General features: G+C 42.6%; 1 protein-coding gene across 3 annotated transcripts in view; it reads right to left on the bottom strand.

Moving 5' to 3' along the window:
* The window catches only part of sema3bl (sema domain, immunoglobulin domain (Ig), short basic domain, secreted, (semaphorin) 3bl), a 98,190-nt gene that overhangs the window by 48,562 nt on the left and 33,295 nt on the right, over positions 1–16,333 (bottom strand). For all 3 annotated transcript variants that reach the window (XM_083770167.1, XM_083770169.1, XM_083770168.1), the window contains one exon: positions 8,597–8,659. In XM_083770167.1, coding sequence (XP_083626293.1) covers positions 8,597–8,659 — 63 coding nt within the window. The remainder of the gene's footprint in view (positions 1–8,596; positions 8,660–16,333) is intronic.

Genomic DNA, 16,333 nt, shown 5'->3' with positions numbered 1-16,333 from the left:
GTGTCCACGTTTGCGGAGACGCTGCCTTCATATTAGCCTACTTAAATAACAAGCAGCTGATCTACAATTGACAATTTGACATGTCATTGCGTCGTATTCTGTCTTTCTTTCACGCACGCACGCACGCAGACATGTCACAGACCACCACATAACCATATTTGTATGGCCATATCGTTTATAGGCCTTATAGCTGAATAGCGCCGGCCGTCGGGGGTTCATTTGGTTCCAACCGTCCCATTATGGTCAACACTTATGATATGCTATTGCATTCTTCCAACTAAAGATTTAAATATTAATCTGAAAAAATGACATGGCACGGACTGGCTCAGAAAATCTCCCTGCATCATTATATCAAAACCAGGCCTATACTGAATGTAGGCAATTGAATTCCATGACTTTTGTTTCAATCAACTGAACTAGACCAATAAAATAGTAGGCTAGTATTTATGTTTTTCGTTAATAATAATGCATGCTAATTATTATTGAACGGTAAGTACGCTGGTATGTATACGCTATGGTACACTATAAGCTTGTAGATCTGTTTATTTTAAGCATGCCGCCGCATTCTGTCAGAATCTCGTGTGTGTTATTATTGAACCATTTCATTTCATGTCTGTCTGTCTGTCTGTCTGTCTGTCTGTCTGTCTGTCTGTCTGTCTGTCTGTCTGTCTGTCTGTCTGTCTGTCTGTCTGTCTGTCTGTCTGTCTGTCTGTCTGTCTGTCTGTCGGCATCTGATCTACAAGCTCACGCATCGCAGCGGACAGCGGTTGATTATCGCTGGGCCGCAGCGGGTCTATATCGCCTAATGTATCATACAGCGAATGAAAGCAAACGTGTGTGTGTGTGTGTGTGTGTGTGTGTGTGTGTGTGTGTGTGTGTGTGTGTGTGTGTGTGTGTGTGTGTGTGTGTGTGTCGCGTGTGCGTGTGCGTGCGAACTTCATGACAGTGGTGCAGCATTACATTGTATTTTGATTTGAAATAAATAATGATGAATAGATGTCTATACTGTTGCTTGTGTGTGTGTTATGCTATAGGGTTAGCTGGAACACACGCCCTGTATGATCTGTGGTGCGCATCTACAAGCTCCAAGTGTTGCGTCCACATGCAGCGCGTTGTGAGCTTGCAGATCGTCGGTGCCCCACTATAGAGAGATGGTAGGGTAGTGCCCAAGCCTATTCCTATATGATCTGTGGCTATATTAAAGGCCTTTTATGTGATCTCACATAATGTGCGAGTCAGAGCTAACGTTACTCAATGATCATTTGCGTCTGATTGATATCACAGCACAGCGTGTGCTGAGAGAGAGAGAGAGAGAGAGAGGGGGGGGGGGGGGGGGGTGTATGCTCCGTTCATTGGCTCTATATGCCGTGCGAGACAGGATGATTTTAAATAAATATGTCTGTCTCTGCGTCTCTAGAGCTATAACATATAGCACACATGTGTGCACATGTGATGTGTGTGCGCGCGCACACACACACACACACACACACACACACACACACACACACACACACACACACACACACACACACACACACACACACACACACACACACACACACACACACACACACACATACACACACGAGATTCTGACTAAAATAAACAGATCTACAAGCTTATAGTGTACCTTAGCGTACATACCAGCGTACTTACCGTTCAATAATAATTAGCATGTATTATTATTAACGAAAAACATAAATACTAGCCTACTATTTTATTGGTCTATAGTTGTTTGAAACAAAATGGTTGCTGCTTCTGATTAGTTACTAACTTTATTAGACCAATTTAAAATAGTATTAGATGTTTTTCGTTAATAATAACTTATGCTAATTATTACTGAACCATTTTAGATGTTTATATTTCACCAACAGGCATGATAATGCATTTATACTGGCAGAATAGGCCAGTGGCCACCGGCCGGCGCAGTACGGCACAATCACAGCTCAGTCCATTTTAATATCATAGCGCAATTCCATGTTTATATACATCTGCTGGTGGGGGGTGCTGCTATATGTTGATTGCCCATTTGTATAACACATTATATAATATAGGTGCTTGTATGGTGCGTGTATATAATAGGCCTACATTTAAATGACCACATTTAACACACACACACACACACACACACACACACACACACACACACACACACACACACACACACACACACACACACACACACACACACACACACACTAGAGCCCTGCACGGGCCTAAAATATAGGGGCCCGTGGAGTTAAGGGACCGTCCGGCCCTAAGCCCGTTGGTACAGTCCAGAAACGGACGCCCGGAAGCCCAACATATTTTTATTTAATATTTCAAGCATACGTGCCGCTGCCGCGGTCGCTCTATTGGTGCACGGACGCAGCAGCAGCAGCTATAGGCCTACTCACTCACAGCTGCACTATATCGCTCTGATAAACCTGCACATTAAGGAACAAGAAGTCAATAACACACAGACGTCACACAAAAAAGTAGCCTACTTAAATATAATTTTATACAGTAGCTGCTGCACGTGCACTGTCAATCAGCGCAACGCGTTGTGAGCTTGCAGATCGGCTATCGCGGAGCGGACTCACACTGCATTATAAAACCCAGACGGACAATAATAAGAACACTTACGTTATGTTACGTTTCTGCAATGTACAAATCCAACTTTGTTTAGTGTAATGCTCCCGCAGTATTTAATGTTTTTAGAGCCGTACCCTATATGCTACTTATACTTAGTACTCGGTGTGTGTGTGTGTGTGTGTGTGTGTGTGTGTGTGTGTGTGTGTGTGTGTGTGTGTGTGTGTGTGTGTGTGTGTGTGTGTGCACATGTGTCACACATGATGTGTGCTACAGTATATATGTTATAGCTCTAGAGACGCAGAGACAGAGACATATTTATTTAAAATCATCCTGGCACAGGCCTATAGTCTATACTAGACAACGGCGTCAACCGTCAACTCCGCTGGTGGCAAAATAATAAGCCAATAATAATAAGTTGCGGGGCGGGTGCCTTAAAATATATAGGCTACTCTAAGGTGGGCACGCACCCACTGTCGTTATAGGAACCTTCTGCCCTTGCCTATAGAACTGCCCCCCCCCCCCCCTATCCGCCTAAGGCAAGTCATTGAGACACAGACAGACAGACAGACAGACAGACAGACAGACAGACAGACAGACAGACAGACAGACAGACAGACAGACAGACAGACAGACAGACAGTCAATGCGCTATACGAGCGCGGTGAGCTTTGATGATCGGCTAAATTAATATAGCCGTGTATATAAATTAAATTCATATGTCCTTGTAGGTTATCTATTGTGTTGGCCAGGGTAGGTTATCTATTGTGTAGGCCAGCCACCCCCCCCCCCCCCCCCCCAGAAGGACGATCGTAATCACATATTGCCTTGCGCTGTGCGTAAAATAGTAATTTTTTCAGTATGAGGCGATACGCAGCATCTACACAAAGTGCATAGGGGGACCCCCCGACCCCCCCCCCTGCAAGGGTCCACATGGGGTGGGGGGGGGGGGGAGGCACACAGATAGGAGCTCAGACGCTCACACACACACCCCCCCAGGGGTCCACAGACGCGGGTCGGGCCATCCCGTATGTAGGAGAGGAGCTGGTAGATCTGCTATTTTCGGTGGGCATGGGTGACAGCTCTGGAACGCAGGGTCGCCTGGGGACGGCGAAGGGCTCCGCCGGCAAGGTGCACGCGGTGGCCTGGCACACGTGCACACGTGCCAGGCCACAGGGCGCAGGGCGGACCGGCAAGGTGCACGCGGTGGGCGTAGGGCAGCGCAGGGCACCGCGCAGGGCACCGCGCACCGGGCATATAACAAAGTCAAACTATTACGTCGCAAACGGGTAGATATAGCCGCGACGAGTTCCGTTCTGTTGCGACGAGTCCACACACGCCACAACGAATTACCTTTTACGTCGAGAAGGGTAGATATAGCCGTGACGTGTCCCGTTCTGTCGCGACGTAAAAGAATAGTCAAACTACTAGGTCGCAAACGGGTAGATATAGCCGCGACGAGTCCGTTCTGCCGGGACGAATTGATATTTACGCCAGGACGTACTCGAATATACGTTGCGACGGAAAAATATACGTCGCGACGTCCGTCGTACGCCGTGAAGGCATTTCGCTCCACCTGCAAATATGATTCTTTTCAGAAGAGAAAAACATCTCCAGGCAATATCTTGTTACAATGCCAAAGTAATTACTTTTGTTTGAGTCGAGTCGAGAAGTTTTCACAAGTGGCATTACAGCGTTTCCTCCTTCTGACTCGTACAAAACCACTCATTTGTATTTTCATCTCTGGTTTTGTCATCATCTTGACATTTTGAATCACTTTCTTCCTGCGCTGATGACTGACTCGACTGACACGCACATCATAAAATGACGGACCAAATAAACCACATCAAACTGAAAAGTAAACTTCAGTTAGCTGTGGGATCCTAGTACAATCCAGGGTCTTCGTTTAGATCTGAAAGGGTTCATCTTAGATTTAAATTGACATTTCACAGTGCACTGATCAACATTTAGCTTGAATTCCAGCAGAGGAGCACATAGCCAGGAGGAATGACCACACACACACACACACACACATGGTCTCTGTGAGCTCTTTCATCTCACATGGTGGATTTTTCCCATTAGAAAATATGGAACAAATTTTGAAGATCCATAAAGAACACGTCGCTCCACAGACCAGAGTATATATGAGACACAAATGTACGGCAATCTGGACATGCCTGCCTGCCAAATACTGTAGTTGTACTGTACATAATCCTATAGGTTTAATAGTCTGGTAGCTGACGCTGTGAGATGAACTCAGTGGGGGTCTGAGGTTGGAATTATCAGGGGTTCTATAGTCTAGAGACAGGAACAGAAATGCAGTGTTCATACTGTAAGCCATCTGGATAGTGATGCGTTTGCCAAATGGAACATGCTGTATTTCAATCTCTACTTGTTATTTTTTTTCACGTTTAAACAAGGGGTTGATGTGTGCGTGCGTGCAGGTCTGTAGGTATGCGCACGCGTGCGTGCGTGATCACATGCGTGCGTGCGTGCGTTTGTGCAGCTTGATTTAATATATTTAGGTAACGCAGCTTGGTGAACCAATAGGGAGCTGGCGTCCGTTTCCAGCGCTAGTTTGTTCCGCCCTTCTATGCCCAGAAAAGCATAGGCTAGGGTTAGGCTGGCTAACCCATTTAGACTAGATTCTAGATTCTAAAAACAGAAACTATGTTTCTATGTCAGTGGTGCTCAACCTTTTTCATGTCAAGGACCCCCAGAATTATCTGCATTTGGCTGCAGACCCCCATCTGAAAATATGTTGTTCCAGGGACACCACAGAAGCAAAGATTTGTTAAAAGATTGTTAAAAACGTTCGCTCTGAAAGAATATCAAAGATTTGCGCCACATGTTCACGATTTTTCAAAAACAGCAGACCTATACAAGCATTATTTAATAAAGAATATGTATTATGGTAAGATGTGAGCGCGTGTGTGTACTAGGGCTGACCTCGATTAGTCGAATAGTCGACTAATCGATCGGAACGGGTCTCAGTCGACTGACCACCTCTTAGTCGATGTTAATCAAAAAAATGCCCCAAAAAATTGTATATAAAAATACAATATTTACAAAAATATACAAAAATACTGTATTATTCCACTAGGTCTGTGGGGGACATAAACACATTTGAACATTCTGACTGTTCAAATCTCCAATGTGCATGTGGAGTGTGTCTGCCTGTGTGGCAATGTGCCACTGCCTGTGACTTGAATCGCACAGTGCGCTGGCCTGATAGACTCCAGAATCTCAATCTCACCTGCTGTGCTACATCTGGCTAATGACAAGCCTCTCAGTTGTTAAAAAAAAAGATTTGAACAGTCAGAATGTTCAAATGTGTTTATGTCCCCCACAGACCTAGTGGAATAATACAATATTTTTGTATATTTTTGTAAATATTGTATTTTTATATAAAAAAAATTGGGGGAAAAAAAAAGAAAAAAGAAAAAAAAAAAACTTTTTTTTGCTCAGTCGACTATTAGTCGACTAACAGCAAATTTATTAATCTATCAGTCGACTATACAAATCCTTAGTCGGGGACAGCCCTAGTGTGTACTGACCTGCATGTACGTGTCTTGTCTTGCTCTCTCAGGGGAATATACAGTATACATTCACATGTTGAATTATTAGTATGTTCTCTAAATCCATCCGTCTCACTTCCCCTCTGCCCCTCTCTCATCTCCATCTCTCTGCTCTGTCTCTCACTCGCTGTCCGTCTGGAAAATGCTGGACCATAAACTGTGCAATGTTTTCCATGTGTGAACCAACACAGTATAAGTACAATGTAAAGCATTCCATTTGACCTGCACTGCTTTTCTCCAGCAAGGTTACATCTGTCCCACACAGAACAAACACTCCAACGATGAAAGGTGTGTGTGTGTGTGTGTGTGTGTGTGTGTGTGTGTGTGTGTGTGTGTGTGTGTGTGTGTGTGTGTGCGCGCGCGCTGGCGCGTGCGCGTGTGTGTGTGTGTGTGTGCATACGTACATATATCTGTCTGCAAGCATGCATTATGCATTAATGTGTCCGTGTGATTGCGACTTTGTAAATGCATGCGTATCCGTGCGTGCGTGCGTGTGTGGCTGTGTGCGTGTGTATCGAACTGGTGCACTATGGAGGATACAACAGTGATCTATCCATAACGTGACTAAAGCCCCATGCAGACTGTATATAACACGCAAGGCGTGCAGGAATGCACAGAGATGGCTGTGCAGCATAACGCAAGCAGACAAACCTCTTTATCTATAACCCAAACAAACACATACACACACTTTATAGGTCACTTTATAGGTCCTTTGGCACAAGTTAGATAGAGTTACAGAGTGGCTGTTTTAAGAGCCGTCCTATAATACATTCTGACTGCTCCTCTCCCCTATGGACTTGCGCACACACACACACACACACACACACACACACACACACACACACACACACACACACACACACACACACACACACACACACACACACACACACACACACACACACACACACACACACACACACACACACACACCTAGCTCTTTGGGGGACATCAAGAGGAAACACTCAATAAAGCTGATATCAGATACCTACAGCTCACCTGCCACTTCAAACAGGGAGGACACACGCACACACACGCACACACTCTAACCCATACCAGATGCAGTGGGCAGTCTGACCATTAGTCGTCTTCATCTTGTCACTGTGAGCAGTGGAACAGATTCCCTACTGTTAGAACCCCTGTGGTCTCTTCACTACTGTGGTGCGTGCGTGCATGCTCGTGTGCGTGCGTGCATGCTCGTGTGCGTGCGTGCATGCTCGTGTGCGTGCGTGCATGCTCGTGTGCGTGCGTGCATGCTCGTGTGCGTGCATGCGTCACAGTAATTAGCACCGTTTGATGAAGCTAATGATTCAACACATCAAAGTACCGACTTCACTTCCATCTCCTTTACGACAGCACTCTCTCTCTCTCTCTCTCCGTATAGCTCTCACTTTCATTCTCTCTCTCCTTCACTCTCTCTCTCTCTCTTCACATGTCTTGGGGTAAACACTGCTTTTATCTCTCATCCTGTCTTCATTAGTTGATCTCTAAAGACATTCCGTCCCCTCCCTCGTGTTGTTTTATTACACTTCATTACAACACTCTCACCTCCTTTTATTCTGTTCCCTCATCTCTCTCATCCCTCCTTCTTGGTGCTGTCAAAACCTCTTCAGCCCTCTAATCTCCCCCTTCACTCTTCAATGGTATGGGTATGCGCATGCATAAAGTGACTGGCAAGACCGAGTGGCAAAGTGAGTTTACCGTCGTTAATTGCAATCAGATGGGACTTTTCTATTTGGATGTACTGTATGGGCTGTCAAGGCCAGAAAGTAATTTTTGTCAATCATGGTGTTCCCGCATAACTTCTAGGTATGATGATGATGTCACGCGCATACACTCTAGTCTAGAGTGAAAAATCCATCCATCCTCTATCTGTCTATCATATCCTTCATTCACTTCGTCTCAAGTCATCTCTCCTTCCTTTCTTTGTCATTGCTCTCACTCACTTTCTCTCTATTCATTAAGATTAAGGCTTTCATCACATCTTGCTGATAGACACCATCAAAGACTTCATCACCATCATTAAGACTAAGCCCTCTCGTCGTGCACTTGTTTTTCTCTTGACTAATTCATTATAAAGAGGAAGGAGACTCCCTCTGCCCTCGCTTCGCTGGCACATTAAATACTTTGTATAGTCATTTACTGTACCTAGGGAGGGTGTGTGTGTGTGTGTGTGTGTGTGTGTGTGTGTGTGTGTCGGGGGAGTAGAGGCTGCAGGCTAGGAAAAGCAAAGTGTCAGCACTATACAGTACATAACACAACACTAAACCATCTGACGAGGCTGTCTTATAGTAAAGACCAGTCTGGATAGATTGCTAGAGGCAACATTCCACATGTGGACATTCAGAACATTGTGGCACCAAGTGGACCATAAATGAACCAACTAGTTTTAATTTCAGTCTTAGTGGGAAGGAAGATGATTGAATGATTGAGCCCTCAGACACTAACCTGTCGTTCCTTTCCCCTTAGAACACAGTCCTCTCTGTTACCAGGTAAGGGTGGCCAGTAGATCTGTGAAAACAGAAATACAATGGGGGGAAAGAGTCATAACATGTCACTTTTTAATATGTTATAATGTGAAACATATTACAAAAAGAGAACAGCAGCAAAAACAATGGGAGGGCAAGAGCAATGAACACCAAAGAGAGAGAGAGAGAGAGAGAGAGAGAGAGAGAGAAATAGTCATAACTTGTCATGTTTCAATATTTTTTAATGAAACACCATTATAGAAAACAGCAGCGGAAACAATACGGAAAATAAATGAAAGACAAAGAGACAAAGAAAGACAGAATGTATGGCAGAGAGGCAACCAAACAGGAGGAGGAGGAGGAGAGAGATGGAGAATGAAATACATTGAAATGTTAAAAGACATGAACATGATTAAGGACTTCACAATGTTGGCAGCATTGCTGAGCAGCCACTTTTAATCACGGCAATGTGGAATTAAAGCAACACAGGCTTTATGGGCTGAGCTGCATGCACATCATACGCAGCAAGCCATAAAAATTAGCAGGGAATTTATCTCAGGGGAGATTATAGCAAATATGTACAGTATCAGTTCTGCAAGCATAACAAAAACTGTACACCGACAAGTTACAAGAGACGCTCCAGTGTTGGGTGACAGAAAGCTCTTCTTCACCAAACCAATAAATAGATCATCTATACCAGTGGTTCTCGACCAGTGGTCCGGGGACCACCAAATTATTGTTAAAGGACCACTTCACCACTTTTCAACCTATCTTCATATAATAGGTCCTCACTAATAATCTTGAAAATAATGGCGCAATGTTTTGTGTCTCATAGGAGGGCTGTGGGCAGTTCAGAAACCGTCTTCCAGTGACATCATCGATGGAGAATACAAGCTAATAAAAACTGCAGGCTTTCTAGTCCTGAAAAGTTGCAATGCGATTTTGTAAAAAAAATCTTGTTTAAAAAATAATCTGCCTAATGATGATATTACTGGAAGACGGTTTCTAAACTGCCCACAGCCCTCCTATGAGACACAGACTGAGTGGAAAAAGATCGTGCCATTTTATCATGATTATTAATGAGGACCTATTATATGAAGATAGGTTGAAAAGTGGTGAAGTGTTCCTTTAAACATCTGCAAAGTTAATTTACAAGAAGTCTAAACAATCCAGAATATACAATTACAGAATGTAGAATAATTTATATTTTGATTGACGCCCGTTGTCTCTCCTATAGTAGGCTACCATCATAGTATGATGGATTCTATATTCTAGAATCTTTGTCTTTGGTCTGAGATGCTATATCCCATCAAAATGGTGGTCCGTGCCGAATAAATAATGGACCTTGATATGAAAAGGGTTGAAAAGCCCTGATCTACACACAAGGCTAATCTGGCCTTTACAATAATCTCTTTTCAACAATACAGATCTCCACGGTGGAAATCCCCCGTACAGTACAGTTCGGTGTTCCGTTCCACCAACTCAACGAGGAGCAAAGGTGAATGGTCAGATAAGCGTTTAATTAGATTTTGGCCGGGGACAATGGAATGGAATTTCACACTACAGGCTCGCCACGAGGAAATATAAAAGACATTGTTCCCTTGATTAGGATAACCTCTCTCTAAGTATTAGTTACGAAATAAGCGTTTAATACCAAGCATATGTTCTGTCTGAGGGAGGTTGATGTCAGAGAGAATACACTGTATGGAACAGATTTCACACTTTCAGTAGAAACCAAATTGCCCATGATTAGGAAATACCCAATCTGATATGGTATTTAATTTATATACATAATTATGTACCGCAGGCCCTGTCTGAGACAATGGAACAGAATGACACGCTGCTTTTCAACCGCAACACCTGCAAATGAAAACGGAATTGTTCTTTAATGAGCAAAAAATCTCTCCAAGTATTTAGTTTCCAAAAAGTATGTTGGAAGTAAATGCTACTATCCACCTTTACCACATGGAAAATGGAGATCTATTAGCCCTTCATATGGAATTTCCTTCCATTGGCTCATTGTATAGATTTTCCTTGACCATGTACCTTATGTGCATGCTGACAGTGACTGTGCAGTGTACAGTGATCTGTCAACATTTAGTTTAGTTTAGTGCGTGTATGCGTGCGTGCATGCGTGTGTGTGTCGCATGCATGCACCCACGCACAATATTCCAACTGTACTTACTCTCAGCATCAGTACATGAAAACAAAAACGAATGGATTAATCTACAGTAAGTCTCTCCGGAAGAAAATTTAAATTAAATTGTCCATGACGAGCAGATCTAATTTAGTCAAATATGTAATATTTAGTGCCAAAAAGTGCATTAGAGTTTGTATTGACTACCACAGAGCAGATCTAAAACAATGCATCCTTGTTTGGTTCACTAGGGAACACGCTTTTCTTTGGCTTTGTGTGTGCGTGTGTGCGTGTGCGTGCGTGTGCGTGTGCGTGTGTGTGTGTGTGTGTGTGGTTTCAAAGTGTATCAAAGTGAAACACAGCATCAAAATGAGAGACAATATGAATATTGTGCTGGAGAATCAGAGCCAATGAAACTCTTCAGACCTCCCAGGTCTCCTTGCTCATAATGTACAGGCTTTCATATCAGCATTAAAAGTTTGTGACAGATTTATCTCCCACGTTATAAATCACACTTTATCATGGCCGCCTTAAATGGGCAGACTAATACAGCCTTAACCCATTTTGACCTGAGGACGATTCTACAAATGCCTTGACAGTTTTCTTTGCTTCCCCCCTAGAAGCAAAGATTTTAGTTAAAAACGTTCGCTCTGAAAGAATATATTCAAACATTTGGGCCACATTTTCACGATTTAAAAAGAAATAGCAGACCTACAAGCTTGTAGCGTGGCACTCGGTGCCGCGCTATGAGCTTGTAGATCTGCTATTTTTAAATAGCTAAAGCATACTGTAACATAATGCTTTAAACACCAAAAAGGGTTCCCGCCCAGAATGGTCTAATACAGCCTTAAGCTTGTCTAAATCCTGGCTAAAGACCTACATCTCTGACATGTGGTCATCTTTATCCGGAGCCTTGTAGCCATAAACGCTGCGATATTAAGGTCTGGAAGTGCTTTAGCCAGGCCTCTCCACTGCAGTGATGCAGTGGAGGGTAACTTCTCCTAAACTCAGGAAATCCATTCCACCTCGTTACATTAATGAAATATGTATCTGCATTTCAAAGCTGATCTCTTACATTAAGTCATAATGGATTCAGAGAAGGTAGATCAAAACTGAGGTAAGTTTCAAAAGAATAAGCAAATACAGTAAGTATAAAAAGTTATCTGATTGTACAATTACCAGTTTAGGCATTTAGCAGATGCAGTTAATCAAAGAGACTTTGAAGTTGCTGCAAAAAGTAGGAGTTTAGTGTTGTTTTTTTGAGTCTCATACACGTGTGTATACAGTATGTTGTGTGAGTTCACCATGGCAACAGGGCCTACAGGACCTACAGTAAGAACACATTTATAATCAAATGGCATTGTGATGGCAAACAATGGGACTGGGACATATTGTTAACACCTTTTTTGCCCATGAATCTTTCAGAATAAAGGCGCTAGAGTGCCCAGCAGATGAGGCAGATTTTACTCTGAAAAGCCCCGCCTTCCATTTCCCCCTCTAAACCGGGAGGTATAATGTTCCGTTACGACCTTGCGCTGTCAAGTCTCATCTCTCTCTAGAAGCGTTAATATCGTCGTTCTGATCAGAACCATGGAGAGCGACGTAGATTCAGAGAGAATAGACGGTTTTGTCGGGCTGTAAACAAGGAAGTGAACGGATTTTAGCGGGTGCAATTACAAAGTAGTCTGGAGACGTCCGACTCTTTTGACGTGTTCAAAGATTATCTCTTAGCTGCCAACGGCATCCATCTTGAAACGAACGAGAGATAAACAAAAACAGTTGAAAAACGCTCATCCGATCATAGTCCCATAATAATAGCCGTGATCTTCAGCGGACTATATATCCTCTGATTTGGTGAGATGAGATAAAGTATGATGGCACTAAAAGGCTGGCGCATCACTCTGGTTAGCATATTATCATCTCGCATGCTAGTTGGGGACCCGATTGAGCGACGGACAGGATGCGCTCTTAATACTACTGTAGTAAAACCTGGCATGTAGGAATCGATGGGGATAAAATATATATGTGTGTCATGCCTGCTATAGCCAATGGATTATACAGTATATGCACAAATATGCATTATATTTGTCTGAAACCAATGGTCTCAATCACTGGAACTCAGTCATCTGTGGTGGAACTGACAGAGGTCATTACATTTACAAAACCCAGGCGGATGTTCCATACTGTGAGATTCGGAGTACAAAGGTGATGCAATGCAGTAGGTACGAGACCGAGTCAGAACATAATGATGTCAACGTCCATATGTTTCAGTCAGATTGCATGCATTGATAGCGTAGCGTTGAGTCAACGTTTTCTTCAAAGTAGCACACATTACATTGATTTAAGTCACAATAACTCAGGCTCTGTTAAAAGCCTGGCTCACCAACTTAAAATGGTGTAAATCATCCAGACACGTCACACACTGTACATCTAAAACATGCCTCACTGATATTTATTTAAAATTAAATCAGGGATGGTCTAATCTCTGGCTAGATACACGTATAGCATGAATTAAACCAAGTCATCTGTGGCGTTCTTTATGGCTGATATCATTGAACCAGTGTAAACAAGAAAGCATTCTTATGCATTCCTGAGTGAGATTTATATGCTGTGAAGCCTGGCTTGCAACGGTGCAAATCAGTGAAAAGCAGTGAAATGCCTGACTGATATGAATCTGGACCCATCTAAACTATGACCTGCTATCATCTCTGTCACTGTAGGTTTCCACATAAATCGCATTGTCCACGACGCATGGAAAATAAATGTCCCCACTATGTAAAGCAACTGAGTATTTAGCAAAATCACACCCGTGTGAAGTGAGGGGCGCTCTTATCATTCTCCATTCATTGTCAATGGGAATTTAATGTTTGGAATCTACACTATAGCTAAATATAGGAGGTGCTAGAGCCCCTCAAAAATAAAACCGAGGTATTATAATTAGTATTGTTAGACCAGTGCTTGGCTGTAGAGCAGTGAGTCGGTAACGATGGAAGTTGGAGATCCATGCCCCACCCGGCTATGCAATACCTGTTGTACCCGTGTCAGACATGCCCAAATATGGAGTGTTGTGATGTCTGAAGAGGCCAGCTCCATACAGTATAGAGCCTGGGCAGGGGCCCTGTCCAGAACCTAGGCAGAGGCCTTTTGTGGCGGTTCTGGACAACTGTGGGTTTGACCGACTCGGTTTGACCGACTCGACACTCCCTGTGGGGGTGTGGAACGAGTAGTATTTAGCCATGGTGTTTCCTGTGTCATTAACCATTTCCTCTAAAGTTTAAACAAAAACTGAATTGCAACCAGGGACAGCTGGTATCAATGGGCTTGCCTTAAGCTTAGACCAATGACAGCTTGTGTGCGGCTGTTTATGTGAAGGATTAACAATGGCAGGTTTTAAATGAATTAAGTTTATTATTTATTTTCTAATACGTTTTCTCCCATGTCCGTGGAGGGGAAAAAAATTACTTAAGAGATTGGGGGCATATCGTCCAATGGATATTAAAATAACAAAAAGGAAAGACGACAAAATCGTACATTTTGTTTTTGTGGGAAATATAAGCCTTTAAATTCTATAATTATGCCGTTTCAAATTCCAACAGAATCTGTTATTTCAACAAATCACATCATTTATAGGTCAAAGGGACAACATATTACCATATGGATAAGTCGTCTCCCCCTTTCAACCCCACACAAGAAAAGCCAGTGTTCATCTCAGAGGGTGTTGTTTTGGTCGACTAAAACTAAGACGAAAATTGCTCGTCGACTACCTTTTTTCACTGGCGAAAACTAAATGGAAACTAAATGAAAACAAGCCATGATGACTAAAACTAAGACTAAATATATTGACCATTTTGTCAACAAATACAAACTAGACTAAAATGTTAGGAAGGGACTAGTGGACAACAGATCCAGTATGTAGTAAAGTGTAAAATCAGTCATTACGACGGCCTCAAGGCGCGACAAAATACATTTTAGTCGACTAAATCAACTGTAGATTTAGTCGACTAAAATCTTATGATATTTAGTCGACTAAAACTAGACTAACACTAACACATTCCAAGTGACTAAAATGTGACTACACCTAAATGTTTAATTCCAAAGACTATGACTAAACTAAATTAGAAATGCTGCCAAAAATAACACTGATATTCTCAGAGGGTGTAAAAATGGACATAATGTATACAGCACAGAACGGAGCCACACAACCAGAGAAAATGAAAGAGTCTTTGTTGCAAGCATGGTTTATGAGCCAAATTAAATCATTCTGAACGTTTTATACCATAACTGAAAGTGGCGTCTGTGAGTCCAATCATATCTGTTCATGTGAATCGGCACCAGTGCAGTGGATGGAATATATTCAACATAACATGAACATTTACATGAGACTAATCAGTATTTATTTGACTTTTTCCCCCCCATATCATTATAATTAGGGCTGTTGATTTTCTTCCCGGATTTGATTTGTTTCAGATCGAGGTTCTTAACGAGGACTGCTGGTAGAGGTGCTGGAATGGTTTAGCCCATTCTGGACGGTAAACCATTTTTGTTTTAAGCATTATGTTATACTTTAGAAAAATAGCAGATCTACAAGCTCATAGCGCGGCACCGAGGGCCACGCTACGAGCTTGTAGATCTGCTATTTTTTTTACTCAAATCTTTGCTTCTGGGGGGTCCCTGAAACAACATATTTTCAAATGTGGGTCGGTGGCCAATTCCACATAGGGGGGTCCTTGACATGAAAAAGTTTGAGAACCACTGACATAGAAACATGACTTCGGAAAACTGTCATGATTTAGAAGGCATTTGTAGAAGCTGGTGTCAGTCCTAAACGGGTTAATAGATCCATGGCTTATATTCAACCACAGCCTCTGTATTACTGATTTTACTGCACTTCGTTACACATTTCATGATCAGGTTTATTACAGAGAGGGTGATAAGCCCCAGATTGGACAACACCACCCGAATGTTAGTGGGCAGATGAGAGGAAGGCTTGGACGGCAGGCCCGGTTTTCATTGATTTCACAATGGCTCGATTGTTTGCAGTTGGCAATACCAATAGATCTTCAAAATGTTTTGGGAGGAGTCTTTGAATAGGAGACAATTGAACGCTGTACAGTGAGAATTGGCATCACACTGAATAAAGGCAACAGGCAAAGAATTGAAAGAATTCAACCACATTTAATACAATTACTTTATACTTCCATTATATCAGGAAGGAACATAATAATGATGCAGCCAAAGTGCGTCACAGCTAAGACACTGCTGAAGCATATTGGAGCAATACTGTCCACAATGTAATCTAATAAAAGCAGAGGATAGTTAATTTAACACTAGCTGGGTGTGACATAATCAAAGCCTATACTCATTAGAGAAAAAACCTTGGATCATCAAAACACTACAGATCAGCTCAAATGCTGGATAAATCTGTAACGCTGGTGTTCATTTTAAGTGGGACAGACTGTACACAGAAAAATCCCCACACAGCAAAATTCCTGTCTTCATTTATTCATTTGTAAGTGTACAAATGGAACCAAATGTACCCTGCAGATAAAGCACCCATTGATCGTTGCAATAGCTAAAGAC

This window comes from Protomyctophum parallelum, assembly GCF_964188405.1.
Source record: "Protomyctophum parallelum genome assembly, chromosome: 7".
Lineage (NCBI taxonomy): Eukaryota > Metazoa > Chordata > Actinopteri > Myctophiformes > Myctophidae > Protomyctophum > Protomyctophum parallelum.
The sequence above is the reverse complement of the archived record's forward strand: the minus strand, read 5'-3'. Positions and strand labels throughout refer to the sequence as shown.